Below are 22,805 nucleotides of genomic sequence, written 5' to 3'. Positions count from 1 at the left end.
TAACCATAGAGAATAGAGAACTCCCTGAGACAATCACCCTGAGTCACTCTTCAAATCTAGAACCAAGCCTATCCCCTAAGACCGCCTTTTAGCAAAATAGCAGAGTGGCACACAAAATAGAGGATATTACCCATAAGACTGGTACACTACTCAAAAACCATCAGTATGAGACCAAACAATTACTCAAGAGCAAATATGAGAAGATTAAGAGGGCAGTGAAACCAGAGTGTTGGAAAGGGAACAAACAGACCACAATTAAAGAGAATGTTGATACATTGTGATAAATGTAACTAATGTCACTGAACAATTTGTGTGGAAATTGTCAAATGGGAACCTAACTTGCTGTGTAAACTTTCACCAAAAGCTCTATAAAGTATTATTTTAAAATAAAAAGGAGGGGGGTGAGGTAAAAACTAAAAAGGTCATCAATATAAGGGAAGCCTGAGAAACTGTCATAGCCAAGAGGAGCCAAAAAGGACATGACAATTAAATACTTTGGCATCCTAGATGGGATCCTAAAACAGAAAAATGGCATTAGATAAAACCTAAGAAAATCTGAATAAATTATATTGGTCCATATTAATATAAAAAAAAAATTTTTTTATATTAATATAGCATGTTAAAAATAGGAAAAGCCACAAATGGGAGTATATGGGAACTCTCTGCACTACCTTCATAATTTTTCTGTAAATCTAAAACTGTTCTAAAATTAAAGACTATTAAAAAGGGTAGAGAAGGCCAGGTTAGATGGGTTAACTGCCCAGCAAACATGATGCAATGCTCTTGTTAGTGCTAAACCTAAGCAAATCAAGAACAATATCGTCGAAATTTATAATCAGTCTCAGCATAATATACATCACTAACAGCTAAGTAATAAAAACTAAAAGAAAAAAAAATGCCTAGTATACATGAATCACATGAGTCAAAGTTCTGGTTCAGCGATCATGCAAGAGAGCCGGTAAAATAAAGACACTACAATTAAGTTCAATTTTTTTGCGCAGATCTATACAAGGGCCTCATGTACATAAATACACCCTTCAGTAGTTTTTTTTCCCCTTTCTATTGTTTATGTTCAGAAACAACCTGAATTCAAAAAGAAGAGCAGTTCAACAAAGAAGTACTTCAAACTCAGTGAAACACAGAACTTAGACAAATAGAAATAAAATTAATGACTAAGTCACCTATAAAAATGATAGGAATCTAAGAGATTAAACAGAATCAAATTAAACAAAATTAAAATATAATTCTCAAAAAGTAGAATAAAGTCGGACCATAATTTAGAATTTTTTAAAAGTAATGAAAAATTCCAAACAGCAATTAATTACTACACATCTGGAAACGGTAGGAATACTAAAATAGTACACCCCAGAAGAGATTTTTTTTTTTTAAAGAAAAAAATAGGTTATAAGCTTCTTAAGGGCAAACCACATTACATTGTTCTTTAGTCCCTGTGGCGTCTGCATATAATAAATATCTAAGACATATTTTTTTAAATAAACAATTTGTTTATACGATAGCTAAATATTGTTATTGTTAGGTACCATCAAGTTGATTTCTATTCTTATCCATCCCATGCAACAGAACAGAACTGTCTCATAGGGTTTTCTAGGCTATAATCTTTATGGGAGCAGATCGCCAGGCCTTTCTCCTGCAGAATCACTTGGTGGGTTCGAACTGCCAACATTTCAGTTAGCAGTCGAGTACTTGACTATTATACCACCAGGGCTCCTTAGCTAATTGTTAATTCCCCCTAAAAGAATACCCAAAAGCAATGCCACAGGAATCCAAAGCAGAGAGACCAGGAATGTTTTTTCTATAATTAGACATGGCATCAGAAGGAAAAAATCTGCTTGAGTCTCGAAAGTTTCTAAAGAAAAATAACTTCAGATTCTTGAAATAACTTACATTGCCTAAATATTAGTAAATACTTAAAATAGCAATGTCAGTAAAGGGGATCATAGGTCTGTTACTTTTTTTATAAGACAGAAAAGAACAGATAAAAAAAACTAACAGTAATGTTTTTCTGCAAAAATCACATGTATTCCATATCAACAGGTTGCCCATATTCATCATAACTGATATTCTCGGGCGCCTTTGCAGATAAATGGCTGTCTAACTACCGGATAGTCAAAAACCTATGACTCTGTGTCACTGATCTTACAGCACACTGGAAGGGAACTTTTGAAAATGACTGGCTGGTATGATCTCCCAAGCAATCTGAACTTTATCTCAGACCACTAGTTTGGTGGTAAAGATAAACTTCAGGACACATGGGTATGTAAATTACTTAGATGGTTACTACAGACAAAAAGGAACAAAGAACAGTCTCATAAGCATTTATCTGAAACTCCCAGCATTCCTCCTACTACCATTCATTGCTCTCCTATCTACCCCTACTTGGTGTCTAAATTCCTTCCACATTTCTCTGTTTCTCAGTTATTAGTCGTGGCCTTAATCAGCCTATAAGACAGTGTTTGGGGATAAGGAATGAGATAAAAAAAACAAAATCACAGTATTTATACAAGAGTATGAATCAAAGTGAAGGAAAAAGTGGGACCAACGTGAATGCTCTATGGCAAAATAACTCTTCTCGTTGGCAGAACATTGGGAAAAACAAAGCTATGGAAGTGATAACAGTATCAGGTAAAGACAGATTATTTTGGTTTTGCTAATCCTAGAACACTTCTACAAATGAACTATTTTCAGAAATGCTTTTCTGGAGACACTCTTGCAGATAAAACTTATGAGAAGTAGATGGGAAGAAGAGATGAGGAAGAAGCTGAGAAATTTACTACAAAACTAATCTATTCACTCTAACCAAAAATTTCCAATAAAATGCTGTCTTAGTTATCTAGTAATGCTATAACAGAAATACCGCAAGAGGATGACATTAAAAAATTTATTCTCTTGCAGTGTGTGAGGCTAGAAGTCCAAATTCAGGGCACCAGCTCCTTTCTCTCTGTTGGTTTTGAGGAAAGGTCCTTTTCGTCAATCTTTCCGTCTAGGAGCTTCTCAGAACAGGGAACTGGGTCCAAAGGATGCACTCTGCTCTGCTTTCCTGGTGGTAGGAAGTCCCTTTCCTCCTTTGTTTGCTTCTCTTTTTTATATCTCAAAAGAGATTGATTCAAGATATAGCGAATCCTGTAGATTGTGTCCTGCCTCATTAACATCATAGAGGTTAGGATTTATAATACACAGGATAATAATACACAGGATAATTATATTAGATCACAAAACGGAGAACCACCACACAATACTGGCAATCATGGCCTAGCCAAGTTGATACACATTTTGGGGGGACACAGTTCAATCCATAACAAATGCCTCTTTCCTATTTCTCTTGGCTTCAAAGAAAAAAGTTAAAACAAAAATAGGAGGAAAGTAAGACTTTAAAGAAGTCACAAAATTAGCTAAGATATCACATTGTTTGGCATATCACAGAGGCCAAGTACTTAGTAAAGCTGAATTTTGTCATCATTACAGACTTCCCTGTCCCAGAAAATGAAAACAGTTTTCTTGTCTCACCTAATCGGCTTGATTCTAAGGTTTTTAGCATGTATTAAGTTGTACGTGGGGTTTATCTAGACTACCGTTAAGGGGGTACACATCTCAAAAACACATTTTAAACATGTAATTGGAAAGTATTTTGAAAAATGCATACACTAAAGTGATTTAGAAAGTAACTTTGAAAATTTAGTACCAATTACACAAAATGCTGTACAAATTATAGGAAACTGATTTATAGGCCTCAAAACTTTTTTTTATAATTGCTACAGAAAAGTATAAATTGTAGAAACTTTAAACTAATTACAAAAGTAGAAATTTCACTGTAAGTATACTAAAACAAAAATCTAATTTATTTTAACTTTTTTCAAAATAGCAGTCTAATCTCTTTATAAACCAAAATCCTGTTTATGGAAGATTCAGGGGGAAGGAGGAGTGAGAAGGTGAGGATTCTTTCCATATAGCCCTGCCAATTAGAAAACCTAAAACTATTATGGCTTATTTAGTGTCCATCGTCTTTGTGGATATTTAGAAAACCATTTACTCTTCGAAGTGCTAAATGTCATGCTAACTTTACACACCAAACTATAATTCTGATGCTCTGCAAAAACAGAAGTTAATTTTTTTTTTAAATGTATTCTGCATTATAACAAACCTTACTAACTATATTATTAGATTCTACAGAAGAGAACAAAGAAGGAAGCCAATGCAAATTCAAGAACATTTTTTCATATGCCGGTCTTGGGAATACTTGATGTAATCACTTAAAATAATGAATTTTTTCCATTTATGTAATATTTAATGATATAATAACAACAGCCTCATTAATAATCTGGCAATGTAACCTCACAAAAGAAAAGTTAACATAATTATATAGCAGTAATTCAGTTTCCTTTTTTCTTATTTCTAAATTATTTTATTCTGTATTCAAATAAAAGTGTTATTTTAGAAGAAATTTCAAATTTCACAAAAATCTTCATTGAATTCCTTAATAATAAATCATAAAAACATAAGGATTTTCTTAATAACAGCTATCCCAAGAGATTCTTATTTGAAAAGAAAAACTTATAAAATATCGGTGAATCACTTAATAACTTAAATTACTTCGATTTCAAAAGATTAAAACTAATCATCCATTTCACCTTAAAAGGTATTAGACACGCTTACATATCAACATAGTCCCATAACATCAAAATGAAATACAATTATTGCCATTCACTCCAAGTTACAGGCCAAATGACCAAATTAACATAAAAGCATTCTACATATAGTTTTCACACACTTCCATCACACTTTTGAACTCACTTGGGTAAATACGGATCTTTCCAACAGCAGCAGCAGTTTCTACAAAGTTATTTACCTTGTCCGGGTCTTGCAGTTACAGCTGCTCCAGCAGATGGCGGCTCATACTCCTGTCAATTACAATAATGTTATTACAGTGGCCTGTTACAATGTGCAATATATAATAAAATAGTAGTAACATTGGAGCCTTACCTTTGCTTTCTTTGAGTCTGGATCAAACCTTTCAAGAATTAATTTAGCTGTCTTGTAAGTTTCTTTTTCCATGACTTCTTCAAGCTACAAAAATTTCCATAAATTGTCACATTTTAAAATACAACACACAGTGCGTTCAAGTACAAGGCTTAAAATAAACAGCACATAATATATCCAGATAGAATTAAAGACTTCCTATTTTAAATAATTAAAATCCAGATTTTAAAATGGCTTCTAACCTCTGATATGTTACTTGTATTTAACAGCTTTACTGCAAGGAAATACCAAATATTGCTAATTGTTTACATATAATGAGGAGAATAATTACATGCACCAACTTCAATAATGGAATGTGCAAAAATCTATCAGCTATCATTATTGGAAGTTATTAGACATGACAAGCAAATGACAGGCAATTCCTCAGATTTATTTCCTCACAGCATTTAATGCTATTAATTTAAAGAAGGTCGTTAGCCAAGAGCTTTAGCAAATAAAATCTCTGCGCCAATTAACTGCTGTCAGCATCGATTTTAGATTATTCATTAGCAGAAGCAATTAGCTTGCTGCAAACGCAGTGAAAACTCACTACCTGGGAAAACAGCCATGGAATTTGCTCAAACGACTTTAAAAGCTAAGCTCCCCTTTTTTTTACTTAGATTCAACTTTAGAGGAAAAAACTTAACATAGTAAGAATTTAAGTAAAAATTTTACTGAGTTCTATGCTCACACTAGGGAATGTAATTAAAACACTTCATTATTATAGTATTTATTTACAATGCTCTCAAGTCACTTTATATTAAGCTATACATGGGTTTAATTTAAAAAGTAATCACTAGTAAAGTATCATTTTAGCAGTTATGGCCCAACATCAGAAAAAGTTTAACTTTAGTACAAGACAGTCATAGTTAGGACAAACAGCTAATGTGCTACGTGAATAAAATGCTTTATAAAAACCGGAACAGGACCTTTTCCTTCTCAGTGACCACCAATAACCTCTTGGATTCATTAAATGCCATATTTATTCCAAATGACATTTATTTTTAAGAGCAACACAGAGTACATTTACCAAGTTAAAAATACAGTTTAAAATATGCTACCACAATAGCAATTAATAGATTTCTCATTAAACACTCGATTCAACATTTAAGAAGCTAAGAGCTTAGATGAATGATTCATTAACCTTGGTTTAGTGAAACGAAAATATTTTCCTAATTATTTCAAAATTATGATCAATTCTCGAAACAAGCAAGTTTAATTTTCTGATGTAAAAGAAATGTTTATGATATCACTTTGGAGTTGAGGGGGATTGGGCATAGCGGTAGAGAGAAAATGTGAAGAATAAATATATTCCCAAATCAACATATATAATCTACATAGAATATCAACTCCAAAGAACTAAATGCCTGATCTCTAAAAATCAGATTTTTTATGTTTTAGAACAGTGTTGTACAATAGAACTTTAACGACAGAAACGTTCTATAAGCAATACACGCTACTAGACCATATGTGACAAATGAGAACTTAAAATGTGGCTCATGCAGTGCAGGAACTGGATTTTTCATTTTATTTCTTTTAAATAATGTAAATTTGGGAGAGGGTTTTTTTACTGATTAGTTACTGGATAAGAACTGCTTTAGGTGAAGGGAAGGACGATACTCAATACATGGAAGGTCAGCTCAACTGGACTGGACCAAAAGCAAAGAAGTTTCCGGGATAAACTGAATGCTTCAAAGGTCAGTGGAGCAAGGGCGGGGGTTTGGGGACCATGGTTTAAGGGGACTTCTAAGTCAATTGGCAAAATAATTCTATTATGAAAACATTCTGCATCCCACTTTGAAATGTGGCATCTGGGGTCTTAAATGCTAACAAGTGGCCATCTAAGATGCATCAATTGGTCTCAATCCACCTGGATCAAAGGAGAATGAAGAACACCAAGGTCACACGATAACTAAGAGCCCAAGAGACAGAAAGGGCCACATGAACCAGAGACCTACATCATCCTGAGACCAGAAGAACTAGTTGGTGCCCAGCCACAACCGATGACTGCCCTGACAGGGAGCACAACAGAGAACCCCTGAGGGAGCAGGAGATCAGTGGGATGCAGACCCCAAATTCTCACAAAAAGACCATACTTAATGGTCTGACTGAGACTAGAGGAATTCCGGCTGTCATGGTCCCCAAACCTTCTGTTGGCCCAGGACCGGAACCATTCCCGAAGACAACTCATCAGACATGAAAGGGACTGGACAGTGGGTAGGAGACAGATGCTGATGAAGAGTGAGCTATTTGTATCAGGTGGACACTTGAGACTGTGTTGGCATCTCCTGTCTGGAGGGGGGATGGGAGGATAGAGAGAGTTAGAAGCTGGCAAAATTGTCACGAGAGACTGGAAGGGCTGACTCATTAGGGGGAGAGCAAGTGGGAGTATGGAGTAAGGTGTATATAAACTTATATGTGACAGTTTGACTTGATTTGTAAACGTTCACTTGAAGCTCAATAAAAGTTAATAATAAAAAAATGTAAATTTAAATAGCCACATGTGGCTAATAGCTACTGATTCGGACTGTACAGCTCTAGATTGAGACCATTACTAGTTTGAAAAAAAAATGATTAGGTACAACTCTGATCTTTACATCAAGGCACAAAACTCAAATCAAAATGCCACCTTGCTGAATGATTGCAATTGCCAGCACATCATTCAGAGTTCATATGTGTGTGCATGCGTATGTCTGTGTGCACGTGTGAATACATACATGTGTGTGCGTGTGCTATAAAGTATCTTAAAGAAAATCAGGAAAAAAACACGAAACAGATGTGTATCTATCCTTTCTTTTACATTTACTTCTAACCAAAAGCTTTCACACACTTATCCATAATATATGTTTAGAAAAAATTGTTTTAAATGGAGAAATATTCTGATCAGTGGAAAAAATGTGAACTTTAAACTTTGAAGTCAGAAAAACCTAAGTTCAAAGCACACCTTCATTCTGAATTAGCCAGAAAAAACCTGAACAGGTTTGTTGCCTCAGTTTGGCTTTTTGCAAAATACAAATATTAATACTTTCTTCATAGCACTGTCGTACAGTTTAAATAATGTAGGAAAAAGAATCCAGAACAGTGCTTACACGGTAACACATAATGACACCTCAGTCATTCAGAATGGGCCTGACAACAGCCATATTTCTGTGTAACTGACATATTAACCTCACTATTCAGAAACAAGGAATTGGAATTCTCAGGAATGCTCGAAGTCAAAAATTATTCTGTTATGTTTCATAATAGTTTATTTTAAATAACAATAAGTGAAAAAAGTTAATCACTTATGATTACACTAAAAGTTTCACAGGTTTTTTAATGTAAAAAAGATACAATAATAAATGTATGGTTGATTACTTATTATGAATCAATGTACTATGACAAGGTTATATATTTCAATAACAAAAATTATTCCTATCTGATATTTAATCATAAAAATATTAAAAGGTAGCATTAACACAAATGTCAAAAATCATTTAAATTGAAAGATAATTCTACAAATATTTTTTATCACTCTTGAGAAATATTTTAAACACACAAAGCATTAATTGCCCTACCCAATATTCTAGATCTTTGTTTTGTGAGAACTATTCTAGATACAGAGAAATTTCTTTAATTTTACATTGTTTTAGGTCAAATTACTAAGAGTATGTCCAAAAGCATCTTTAGAGCACAATGGTACGTGCTGCATAATGTAAGTTCCTCCTTTTGCAACAACGAAAATATTGCCTGCTTATCCCTATTTTGGAGCCCTGGTGGTACAGCGGTTAAGAGCTTAGCTGCTAACCAAAAGGTCAGCAGTTTGAATCCACCAGCCACTCCTTGGAAACCCAAATTCTACTTAGAAACCAATTCTACTCTGTCCTATAGGGTCCCTATGAGACAAAATCAATTTGACAGCAACAGGTTTTTTGGTTTTTATCCCAATTTTGGTTTTGCTGTTGAAATCCATATTGTTTTTACTAATTCAGACTTTATATCATTTTCTGATTTCATACAGAAGTACTTCACAATAACAGTCACCTCTTTTTGCATTTCTTCTGTTAAAGTATTTACAAAGATCTGTAGCCTATAGAGACTACTCAATACGGGAAAACTCAGGCAAACATGATTGGGTAATATAAAAAATGCAACATTTGTATCTTCTACTGAGGTTAGCAGCCCTACACAGAATTACATGCAGAAATTACCAATTTAAGGGTTTCTTGTTTCCAAAACTTATTTCCTGGAATATCTTTCATAAGATTTGTATAAAGTATATTATGCATATAAACTTACTAGTATTTATTTGTAAGAATGACTCATTAATACGTGATAAGGCTAAAAAAAAATTTTTTTAAATGGCCTCAAAAGCAAAATTAACCGATTAGCTTGTGACCACTTTTCTACATGGCCCTATTCCATTTCTAGAAATGGTGACATTAACTTGCAGCCCAGCGTGTCAGCGCTTCCTGCTCTTGTTTTCAGCTGGCATTAACAGATTCCTTTGAAACAGTAACATCTGTAGTGGATCGTTGAGCTTTAATGCTCATAAAACTATAACACTTTTTCTCATTTTCCCAGTTTTTCATCTGATCTTTCTCAGGATTCAGAAAAGCATAAACTTCCTAAGAAATGCCAGAAAGGAATTACCACATACAAGCGCTATTCTGAAAAAAGTACGGCACCTAAACACTGACTTAAAGAAGTCATTTCGACTCATCTATTTTGATAGGTTTTGATTTTGAACCTTGTTTATAGCATCCTTGCTCCTGGATGAAGAGGGATTATCTATTTCACAGATTACTCAGTGATTAAAAAAAACTAAGTTTCCTTTAAAGGACCTTACAATATATGAGTGGCAAAATGTACACATCCAGACTTGGGAATTTTTTAGATGACTAAAGATTAATTCCTGGCATTATTTTAATAGGTAAATATTTTAAGCTCCTAAGATTTAAAATACTGTAAGATGTTACCACGTTCCTTTCTAAGAAAGTAAACTACAAATTATTCACTTTAACCAATTGTTAGTTCATATGCGTCATTACAAATTACAGTATTCAGATTAAAGAAACTACCCTTAATAAAATATCAAATAATATGTATGACATATTAATTCTGTTAATGAAAGAGAAGGGTTACCCATTGCCGTCGATTCCAACTCAAAGTAACCCTATAGGACAGAGTAGAACTGCCCACAGGGTTTCCTAATCTGTAATGTTTACAGAGCATTCTGGCTGTATCTCTTCCAAGTACAGTCAGAATGATCCTTAAAAGCGAGGACAGTGAGACTTTGTCTCACGTACTTTGGACATGTTATCAGGAGAAGGACATCATACTTGGTAAAGGGTCAGTGGAAAAGAGGAAGACCCTCAACAAGATGGACTGACAGAGTGGCTACAACAACACAGCAAGCATTGTGAGGATGGCACAGGATCTGGTAGTGTTTCATTCTGTCGTATATAGGGTTGTTAGGAGTTAGAACCGACTCCATGGCACCGAACAACAATCTTTACAGAACCAGACTGCCACATCTTTCTCCTATGGAGCAGCTGATGATTTGAACAGCTAACTTTCTGGTTAGAAGCTGAGAGCTTAACAACTGTACAACCAGGGCTCCTTAGGGAAGGATTAGGGGCTGGATAATTTTAGACTAAAAACAAAACTATTTTTCCTGCAGGCATTTCAACAATAAAAGTATTCTTAAAGCTATAAAGTTTATACCTAAGCATCACTGAACAAAATCAGTTTTGATTACATTTAGTTGTTCAACAGTAACGCCTCTTTCTTTTCCCTCTCGACAACAGCACAATAAGGAGCCCTGGTGGTGCAATGGTTAAGCACTCAGCTGCTAACACAAAGGTCAGCGGCTAGAACCCATCAGAGGCTTGTGGGAGAAAAGACCTGGTGATCTGCTCCAGAAACACTATAGCCTAAGAAACCCTATGGGGCAACTGTACTCTGTCCTAAAGGGTCGATATGAATAGGAATTGACTCGACAGCACAATTACTAGCTAGATTGTACTCCTTACGAATTCATCCTTAACACTTACTGTTCTAAACAAAGTATAAAGCTACTCAAACAAAGCAACTATGGTAAGGGCTTGAGTAGTAAAGACAAGAGACCAGTTCCCGGCAGAAACAGTATTATAACGAACAGTCAAGTCAGTAGAAAACTCTGTTCCCTAACTAATAAAGTGAGTTATAGTCAACTTATTTTTCTTTAATCATACTACAAGAGAAACACTATGTTGATCTATTCTGTAATATTGATGCCTCATGAACCATTTAGATATACAGAGCTACTGAACCTTGAACTGAGTTTTCCAACTGTCGGCTTGGATGGAGCATTTTTTAAGTTGTGATTCCTTTAAGAGCTATTAAAGAAGTAAATAGCTTAGCTTGCCCTTTCACAGAATTTTCCAAGACTATTCTGTTACTCTATTGAAAGTTTTTCAAGATTCTGTTTTCTGGTCATGTGATGCCAACAGCATTAGGTCTGTTTTTCATCACTTGAAATCTTTTTTTTTTTTTGTCTTCCTCCTTGTCTTTTCTACTTTAAGCACTACTCTTCATTTTGGTTCAGTAGGACTTGGCTCTGATCACCATTACCACCTCTTCTTTTTTTCTCATCAGCAAACAAAACCAGTCACTTATCGTAATGCACCCCCGCCCCCACCCACCACATCTTCTATATTATTGAGAACATCAGTATTTCTTTGTTTTGAATTTCTGGCTGTTCCATAATGTGCAGAATGCCAAAAATACAATGATGATAAAATGGACATATTGCTATGTTTCAATTTGGGACTATCACGATTGACAATGCAATTTTGATAGATACCTCACAGAATATTGAATAAGTATCCAAAAGATAAAAAATTCTTCAGGAATTCACATTCCTTTACTTTCCAGGAACTTAAAACCCTCAAGATCAAGCTCTTTTACAGAACAACTCATAGAACTATCTTGAACATTAATCTTATCTTTTGTAAATTTTATTAGTTTCAAACATAATTGTTACTTTTTACATATTAGGCACCTCATTAAATTTCACTAAATAAGTTTCTATACAGCATAATATTACTTCAAGCAACTACCATTTTCCACAATTCAAAATTAACTACATTAAAAAAATCACAATTATACAAATCAAGAACCAATTTCATTCACTGATTAAAGACTATTACATATCAACCTCTAACACCTAGAGCCCTTTCTCTCTTACTCTTGGCCCTCTCTCCAACCTTTCCAAAGAATATATTTAACTGGCCCACAACAGATATCCATATGGTCAAAGTTGCTGACAGAAAGTGGAAGACACAGAAGTAAAAATCCCCTCTCTTGTCCCCTTTCTTCAGTCTTTTCACATTGAATTTGTCTTAAATCTTCTTGATTCCTCCCTCTTGGCCTTATGGTGTCAAGAAAAACTGAGAAATGACATATATAAATGTTTGGTCCTTTTTTGGCTCTGATAGTCAATCTGGGAAGTCACCTTTTAACCCTCTCTGCCTCATTTAATCCTCTGATACGATTCATCTATTTACTTTACAGCTTCCAACTGGCATAGCTCCTCAGAATCTCAAACTCCATCTAAACCACTTTTTCCTGACAATCATTATTAGCTAGCAAAAATATCCATAATTTTGCCTCATCATTAAAATGCTATCTAAAAGCATATCTGTTCTTCAGAGAGTCATTAACTTACAACACATATTCATTATTCAGCTCTTACTAGTTTTATATAAATTAACTTTAAATAAAAGTTAACTTACTATTTTTTTCTTCTGGGATTTTAAATCATCCAATGCTTCATCTAGAAAACAAGATTTATATCAAAGATAAATCAGATATTAAGATACTTAGATATAAGAAAAAATCATGCTAAATGCTATACACCAAGCAGGCACAAAAAAACTTTCTCATCTTAGGATTTCTCTAAATTTACCTAATATGAGATAACAAGAATTATCTCAATCTTTATCCATATAAATTCCACATTTTTGCCTATATACTACAAGTCATTTAGGAATAAAATGAACTTTGCATAACTGAAACACCTTTTGAAATATGAAAAGACACACATATATTTAAAATGTTTCAGAAACATTACTTTCTATTATTCTTCCTTCCTTTCAACACCCAACCACATTAATTCACAAATACCTAAACTCTTTTTATACACTAGTAATAAAAATTATCTTTTTTTATAAGGCAGAGAAATAGGTCATGTATTTTACAAAGTTAGTCAAACTTCAAGATACTGAACACTAATAAAGAAAACTTTGAAAATTTATAGCATTATAGCTTGAGGAAGGACTTGGAAAGGAACGGGATACTAATAACTTTTCAAAATTAAACATTTCTAAAAGCTGCCTACTTATTCAGGTTTGCATGGTGAGACACAAAGAATATTTTCAAAGGATACAATTTATGGTTGTCAATGCCTGCTTTACAAACTTATTTTAGGTTTCTAGTTTTTCTCTTGAAATATTTAACTACTGCAAATAGGGATACTATTCCAGCTGAAAAAAAGAGAGTTATGATTTGACTTAAACATTTATATCAAATGGAACTTAAGTAGTTATTCTTAAGTTTTGATCTTTTAATTGAATTTATAAAGTTATTGACTTTTTATTGAACTTCTGGAGTAGCAAACATCTGAATACTCCATTCAAAGTGTATTATTTATGTAAAAGGCCAAAGAAATATAAAACTTATAAAAGAATGTTTTTATTACAAAAGAATTTTTTCAAAATACATTAAGTAGTATTAATATGTTATCAAAGGGTGGAAAAAAATCTGCTGAAATCTTAAAAGAAAATAGTCATCTTTAGCTAGATAAGACCAAGCTAAACATCCATCCTTTAATCCAGGGCTCAGCAAACTTTTTCTGTAAAGGGCCAAGCAGTAAACATTTCAGGCTCTGGGGGCCAAACGCCAACATCAAGGATATTATGTAGGTGCATGCAGAACAGTTAATACTGATCTGTAATGAGATTTTACACATCTGATCTCTGAAAATGTCTTTTCCCACAGGTAGGTATTGCCAAATATTGATATCAATCCATGAGCACATGATTTTAACTGAGTATATTCACTGCTTGGAAGGCATTTATAGAATTCTATTATATTCTTCTCTTGATATCTGCCTTTGAGCACGTCATTACATTGCTAATCACTATTGTCATAAATGCGAAATGTCGGATGAGATATCGGTAAGCTAGGAGTAGGTGTAATCATTTTGAATGGAAGATTGGTTGGAGCTCCTCAGCTGTACAGTTAAATGGATTTTGAAATACAGAAATTTCCTTTGCAAAAAAAGCTGCTGGAACTATGGTTCAAGATCAAATGAAGTTCTTGCTTCTTGTTGTAACTTTTCACAGTACTTTTTAAAATTGCTTTTTGTCATTTCTTGTGATTCACACGTTTTCTAAATGATTTTACCACAGCACACATTTTGCATGTAAGCGTTATTTTGCCTTACAAATTTAGGTTAAATTTATTAAGAAACATCAAGTCTGTAGCTAAAGGAAAAAAAAAAACCATTCAGTGTTCAATCATAATGGCAGAAGGTAGTTCTTTTCATTCAGAAAAACTACAAGCTGGGCTCTGAGCCCAAACTATCACAATAAAATATGACCACTGCCACTCCATCAAACTGCTGTGTGGTAGGGCAAGTCAAGATATTCAGGTTCTATTTTTGATAAAATTCACAGAGCTGATGCTGGTTAAGTCCGTGAGAATGAATGTTCACCATTGACACTTCTGGTTCAACACATGATAGATTCAAATATTTTCTGAAAATACCTGCTACTGAACAATAAATAAATACAGAATCTTAACATCTTACATATTCATGAGTTGTGTAAATTTGTCTAACTAGCCCGTTTTCTGCTTCACATGTATCTTTACCACCATTAGTTGTAATACATCTCAGCAGGTTCCATTTCAGGCTGTATTGAATAAGTGTTTTCTCAACTTCTTTGAAAATATTCTCGCCATAGTTGTTTCATGCAGACATTTTATAAAAGCTAATTATTCATTCACTTCAAGCCCAGCACCGACTCCTTGAGTAAACAACCACCATTGAAGAGTATCAGTAGTATCTGTCAATTACTCAAGAGGCAAGGAGGCAAAGATGACAGGGTTTGCTGGTAAACAGACTGAATATGAGACTCCCAGGGACCTAAGACACCCTTCTGACCTGGAACTGAAGCCATTCCAGGAGACTACCTTCCAGCCAAACAATAGACAAGTCCATAAAATAAACAATAACACCCAAGAGGAATGTGCTCCTTAGAACAATCAATTATACAAGATCAAAAGGTCAGTATTTGCCTAAAAGCAAAAATGAGAAGCCACAACGGGGTAGAAAATCAGAACGAAAGGAAATGGAGAACCCAGGGCCGATATGGGGAGAGTGCTGACACATTACGGGGAATGAAGCCAAGGCCATGGAACAGTTTATGTACGAACTACAGCATGGGAACCTAATTTGCAGTGTAGATTTTCACCTAATATGCAATAAAAAAAAAAAAGAATGACTCCCAGTGTTTTTATTTCAACAATTGTTGCTGCTGCTGTTAGGTGCTGTCTTAGTCATCTAGTGCTGCTATAACAGAAATTCCACAAGTGGATGGCTTTAACAAAGAGAGGTTTATTTTCTCACAGTAAAGTAGGCTAAAAGCCCAAATTCATGGTATCAGCTCCAGGGGAAGATTTTCTCTCCCTGTCGGCCTTCTCATCAATGTACCCCCAGACTAGGAGCTTCTTTGCACAGGGACCCCAGATCCAAAGGACATGCTCTACTCCCAGCATTGCTTTCTTGGTGGTATGAGGTCCCCTGTCTCTCTGCTTGCTTCTATTTTCTATATCTTGCCTCAAGACACAATCCAATCCTGTAGGTTGAGTCCTGCCTTACTAACACAACTGCCACCCATCCTCCCTCATTAATATCATAGAGGCAGGATTTACAACATACAGGAAAATCACACAATACTGGGAATCATGGGCCAGCCCAACTGATACACACATTTTAGGGGGTACATAAGTCTATGACAGGTGCCATCGAGTCAGTTCCAACTCATAGCGACCCCATATACAACAGAACAAAACACTGCCCGGTCCTGCATCATCTTCACAATCATTATGCTTGTGCCCATTGTTGCAGCCACTGTGTCAATCCATCTCGTTGAGGGTCTTCCTCGTTTTTGCTGACCTTCTACTTTACCAAGCATGATGTCGTTCTCCAGGGACTGGTCCCTCCAGATAACATGTCCAAAGTATTTATCATACTATCAACAACTAGTTGACAGTATAACTATTTACTGAGCTAGGGAACACACAAGGAGGAATAGACATGAGGGAACAGGAGAAAAGGGGAGAAGCAATAATAATTCCATTTTGGCCATATTAAATATGAGATGCCTACTGGGTCCCCAAGTGAAAGTTTCAATTACATAGCTGGGTATACAAATCTGGAGCTCGAGGGAAGGATCTGGGCCAGAGGTTTAGATGTGATAGTCATCAACAAACATATGATATTTAAATCTGTGAGAGTGGATAAAAATCACCAAAATATGTACTACTCAATACAATAGCCACTAGCCACATGGGCTATTTAAATCTAAAGTAATTAAAATTAAATAAAATTTAAAATTCCTCAGTCACACTAGCTACATTTCAAGTGCTCAACAGCCACACATGGCTAGCAGATACCATATTGGATATCATGGATATAGAATATTTTCATCATCACAGAAGGATCTATTGGACAGCACTGATCTAAACAAATTATTCAAAAGAAAAGACAGCCATGCACAAAATTCTAATAGAGGAGGAGTGAGCAAAAAAACTAAAAAAGGAAATAACCCATGAGGTGGCCAAAGAAGCTTAAGATAAACATGTTTCAAGAAAAGAGTGGATAACTGAATTATTTCAAATGCTGTGAAGAGATCAAGGTGGAGGAAAGAGAATTGACTATTGGCTTTGACAAGACACAGACCATTGGTGCCCTTGAAACATGCCATTGTAGTAAAGAGGTAGGAACAAAACCTAAACAGAGTAGGTGACAAGGCATCAGTGGGGGGAGGAGGGGAGGCGAGCAGAGATACCAACTACAACTTTTTATGAAATTTCACCTTGAAGGGGAGACAGAAATGAGGTGGTTAAAGAACTTAAAGGGAATATAGGGGTCAGGATAGATTTTTTTCCTCCAGAGAGATGGTGCTACTGAGGCATAATTACATGCCAATAGGAACAATCCAGTAGATACAGATGATGCAGAAGAAAAGATAATTACAGGAAGGGAAACTACAGAAGCAAGATTCTTGAAATGGGCAGAGTATATAGGGTCCAAAGCATAAATGGACTCAACGGCAACCAGTTTGGTTTTTTGGTTTTTTAGCCATAGACGAGATCAAGGCCAGAGTTCCACAACACCATGAAGGATGACAACATACTGAGGACGAAGCTAATGTGATGTATTTGGTAGTGGACGACAGCTCATATCCGTTTGCATCTTTTTTCCCTATAAATTGAGACCATTAGTTAGGAATAGCCAGGTAGATTTTTGTGGGGTGTTGTTTGCTTGCTTGTTTCTTTGTGGCTTCTGATTTTTTTGGTTGGTTGGTTAGTTCATTTTGGTTTGGTTTTTAGTTTCCGGTGGGGAGGCAAGGGTTAGTAATTTAAGGAGAAATACAATAGCAAACAATGCTCTCAAAGAGAAAAACATGAATTCAATAGGGAACTATAATAGAACTGTATAGCAGCATTGAGTGCAAACTTGATATCTGCAATCACCGTTCTATTTTGTATGTTGTATGATTTTCCTCTAGCAAGTTTAGCTGCTCTGATGAAGGCACAGATTAAGCATATAAATGTATTTAACCAGGATTGGGTTTTGCATGTCACAAATTAAGCATATAACTGTATTTAAATAGAGTAGGGTTTGCCAGAGAAGTAGGAAGGGAAAAGGGGCCAAAGAGTCAAGGGTAACTGCAAGGAAATTGTCATTGGGCTAGACTATAGGACCTAAACAAAGCAGAAGAGAAGAAAGGTCATGAATAAAGAGGGTAATTTAAAAGTTGCATACTTGTAGGGACTTTATTTTGGATCTTTATTAGGAGTCAAACAAAACTTGAAAAAAAAGGTATGATACTTATGAGACTATTGGAAATTTAACGTTTTAAATATATAAATTATATTTTAAAAGAATTCTTAATGTCATAAAATATTAAACATTTAAAGCGTTAAATTTCCAATTGTCTCTTAAGTATCACAGTGGTTAAGCATCTGGCTGCTAATTAAAAGGCTGGCGGTTCTAATCCACCAGCCACTCCATGGAAACCCTATGGGGCAGTTCTACTCTGTCCTACAGGGTTGCTATGAATCAAAATCAACTCGACAGCAATGAGTTTGGTTTGCTGGTAGCTCAGTGGTAAAGCAATGGGCTGCTAACCGAAGGGTGGGCAGTTCAAACCCACCAGCTGCTCCATGTGAGAAAGATTACAGCCTTGAAAACCCAGTCCTACAGGGTCCTGATGAGTTGGAATCAGCTCAATGGCAATGGGTTTATTATAGATATATCTAGGCTATACTTCAATACAAGAGGTAGAAAAGTGGGTGGGGGTAGAAATGAAAAAAAAACCTGACCCTGAGTTGGTAATTGTTTAGGTTGGGTAACAAGCATATTACTATTCAGTCTACTTTTGTATGTTTTGAATTTTCCACAATAAAAAGTTAAAACAAGGGGAAAAAAGCCATACGTAAAGTTCATTTAAAATGAAATTTATATATCCCTTGTTAATTGTAATGCAATCTGTACATACATGGATCAAATACAGAAGGATAGTTTATAAATAATTTGTATATTTCCACAAAAACAAAGGCCATGGGGTTGTGAGGTTAAAGAGTGGTGCAATTAATACAACAAATCAAAAGATGTGTAACTGTATTTTACTCCTTAATAAAAGTTTTCTATCAAGACTAGTTTATATGCTGATAACAGTTATACCTTTCAGTGTAAACGAATGTAATTTCTCTTGATTTAAAGAGATGAATTGTTTTGTTTTATATAAAATATTCTGAATGAGCAAGACAGAAATAACACAAATGAATAATAGAACCATATTCATAATCTTTTTATGCTTAAGTGCAAAAAACTCTTGATAGTTACTGTTCTGTCATTTCAATATTCCATTTCACAACCTGCCATTAATTATAAATCAACACACTCACTGTAAAATAGGCCTTTTTTTATTTCAATAAAAAAATTAAAACTTGGAAATTAAACTTACTATTTCTTTCTGTTCTCTTGGAAAAGAAGAAAATAAGCACTGTTCTTATGCTCCAGATGCTACAGGGGAAGCAACAGTCAGAAACAAAAACAACTGTTAGGACAAGTGAATCAGAAGACATAGAAGATGAAAACAAACACACATTTCCAATTAGAATTAAGGTACCTTATTTCCCTTTATATTTCAAAAATCAAAAAGCACTCTTTTCTGTCAAAGATTACATCAGAAGTCTACCTGTATTTTCAAAGGAGAAATTCTCAACCTAAAGTCCGTGCACCTTTTGTGAGTTCCCCTAAAATTACATGCAAAATTTCTTTGTGTGCCTAAGTGTATTTCTCTAGAGAATCCACTGCTTTTATCATTCTTAAAGGGATCTATGGACCCCCAAAAGGTTAACAACAATATCATATAATCCTTTCTTACAAAGTAAGCATCCACTCCAAAAACTTGTCTATTCCCATGCGTAAGTGAAAAGCACATTTTGCAACAGCAGAGCATTACACAAATGTAAGCTACTAGTCCTTCTCTATTATTTAACACTGTGGGGTGGGGGGGGTGCAGTTTCTCTACTCAATGGAATACACTATTGAGGGCAGAGAAACTTTACGTTCAAACAAACACTTGGTAAGTAAACTTCGCTAAATACATCCTTCCAAAGACTTCATGAGAATATTTTTTTTAGGCCTTGCATTAGTAAGATGTCAAATGATATTAAAAGAAATTCAAAATGAGCCTAATCGCAAGCTTATCAAGGTCATCTCTTAAATTCTATGCAGATAGAGCAAAATATCTCTTTTGCATAGAACATGGCAGAAGTAAGTATACAAACATTATTCATCATTTTAAAAAAGAAACACACTGTGTCTAGATATAAATTCAGATAATAAGTTATGAAAACTAGTTCTTCATTCTGAAATATACTCATCGTATATTCTTGGCAGAAAAAGAATTTAAAAAATAGCAGTTTTTTAAAAGCTCATTCTTTAAGGGGAAAACAGTCTGTAAACAGTAATAAAAACAAAAAAGAACGAAGAAACAAAAATGATTAGGGTAATCATCATGGATGCAAAGTAGAAGAATCATAAGAGACAGTGACAACTATTGCTATTACTACACTATACAAATATATTTTTAAACTGTAGAATGAGTAATTTTTATATATGTGTGTATATAAAACCAAAAAAAAACCAAACCCATTGCCATCGAGTCGATTCTGACTCATAGCAACCCTAGAGGACAGAGTAGAACTGCTCCATAGAGTTTCCAAGGAGCACCTGGCGGATCTGAACTGCCGACCTTTAGGTTAGCAGCCGTAGCACTTTACCACTACGCCACCAGGGTTTCCTGTGTATATATACATACATATTTTTTTTCCTTTTTTTTTAGCAAAACTAACCCTGGAAGAGACAAAAATCCTAAAAAAAGATTAGCTACTATTAAACTTAAAAAGTTGTCAAGAGCTACCCTCTATAAAAAGCACTAAGCCCAAACAGTTTCAAAGGGAATTCTAACCCTGTAGAAGACAGATAACGCCAGTGCTATTTAAACTGTTCCAGAAGCTTTGAAATATATTCAAATGATCCTAATCACAAACTTATCAAGAAGCAAAATATAGAAAATCTTTCGGATATGTTTATAAAAGGACTTAAACACTGAAAGTAGAGTTTTTCCAAAATTCAAGAATGATTCAATATTTAATATCACTGGACATAAAATGAAAAATCATATTACTACCTCCATAGAGGAGCCCTGGTGTCACAATGGTTAAGAGCTGGGCTGCTAACCAAAAGGCTGGCAGTTCAAATCCACCAGCCACTCCTTGGAAACCCTATGGAGCAGGTCTACTCCGTCCCTGTAGGGTTGCCATGAGTTGGAACCGGCCCGATGGCCCTAACGACCACCACCACCTCCATAGATGATGAAAAGAAAACAAAATAAACTATGAGTAGATGGAAAATTCTTTAACATGATAAAATAAATGTCTCAACCCAGAAGTCAGACTAATGTTCAGTGGAAAATATTAGACACTCCCAAAGAACAAGTAAAGATGTCCACTATTTTCTCTATAATTTAACAATGTCCTGAAGGTATGAGTCAACACAAGTAACCAAGAGAAAAAAATCAGAGGCAAAAATCTGAAAAGAGGTGGTAAAATTATTGTCTTTTTCAGATGATATAATTGCATACTTATAAATTCTCCAAGAATCAACCAACAAAAATTAGAAACATGATAATTATTGTAGTTGAATACAAAAATAGTATAAGGAAAAGTAATGTTTCATGCATATAACCACGTAGTTCTAAAATATCCTAAAAACTCTTTAATTCACATTCACCAAAGTATTCTAGTTGTTCTTTTCTGAGTGAAACTGATGCTATTTGAAAAATTAGCTTAACGTGAATTTTTGTTAAGTATTATCTTGTGGCTTACACTATAAAATCATAACTGTCTTCTAGCAGGAAATATTTAGAACCTCAATACAACAATCATACTTAAAAACCCCATGAACAATCATACTTTGGATATGGTAAAACATTTTAAGTCCTTAATATTCAGTGTTTTACTATACTCAGACTAAAAATGTTAAAAGTTAAAATACAGCAAAACACCTAAAACTCAATCAATATAATCAAACCTTCCTCACTTTTACTAAAGAATTAATATTCCCTAAATCTCTGGTTTTTCACCAACCTTCATACGTAGAACACTCTTCACCTATATTTCATTCCTTCTGTGTTCCCTTTCCAACAATCACATAAGCCCTACCCAATTTACTGAAATGCTTTAGATGCAATTTTGCAATATATAAAGCTAAAAAAAAAAAAGGCCTCAATATTTCTAACTATGTTGACCTCTGCCCTCCCCCCCCCCCCTTTATTTAACCATTGAAAGCTTTAGCAAGAATTATCTTCACAGTCAGTCAGGCAAACTGATAACAATGATTGATTCTTATATAAGGAATAAGGTAGGAATCAGCTTTGGGTTTATGTGTCTAGTTTATTTTTTTGTTTGTTTTTGTTTTACTGTGTATATAACTCAACATCATTTTCCCCACTGACCTGAAATGGCATCTTTACCATATATAATATTCATTTTTTTACTTGATGCCTGGATTCTTAAGTCTCTTTGGTCCTTCTGTCTATATGCTATACCAAACTGTTTTAACTAATGAAGTTTTATAATGTATTTGATGTCTGGTAGATCTCTGCTTCTCATTTCTCTTCTTTTTCAGAATTTTCCTGGTTATTCTTATGTGCTTGTTTTTCCATTAAACATTATAGAATAAGTATGCCTAGATTTTTTTTTAATTTTATTGGTATTTTTATTGTGATCATAGTTTTTTAGATTAATTTAGGGAGAACTGATACCATTACAATACTATCTTCCCATCCAAAAGTAAGATATATCTCTTAATTAATTAAAACTTCTATATCAGTACATAATTCCTTAAGGACAAAATTCTATCAAAAAAATATCTACCAATCAAA

At 34.5% G+C, this 22,805-nt stretch overlaps 1 protein-coding gene across 6 annotated transcripts in view; it reads right to left on the bottom strand.

Moving 5' to 3' along the window:
- Positions 1-22,805, bottom strand: part of LNPK (lunapark, ER junction formation factor) — an 82,566-nt gene that overhangs the window by 40,224 nt on the left and 19,537 nt on the right. For 5 of the 6 annotated variants that reach the window (XM_003405976.4, XM_023542822.2, XM_010602805.3 and 2 more), the window contains exons 5-8: positions 19,317-19,375; positions 12,792-12,832; positions 4,999-5,082; positions 4,865-4,916 (exon numbers count right to left, since the gene is read on the bottom strand). In XM_003405976.4, coding sequence (XP_003406024.1) covers positions 4,865-4,916; positions 4,999-5,082; positions 12,792-12,832; positions 19,317-19,375 — 236 coding nt within the window. The remainder of the gene's footprint in view (positions 1-4,864; positions 4,917-4,998; positions 5,083-12,791; positions 12,833-19,316; positions 19,376-22,805) is intronic. The other variant, XM_023542823.2, reaches the window with a different exon arrangement.

The sequence above is a fragment of the Loxodonta africana genome, chromosome 6 (genome assembly GCF_030014295.1).
Source record: "Loxodonta africana isolate mLoxAfr1 chromosome 6, mLoxAfr1.hap2, whole genome shotgun sequence".
NCBI classification, from domain to species: Eukaryota; Metazoa; Chordata; class Mammalia; order Proboscidea; family Elephantidae; genus Loxodonta; species Loxodonta africana.
The sequence above is the reverse complement of the archived record's forward strand: the minus strand, read 5'-3'. Positions and strand labels throughout refer to the sequence as shown.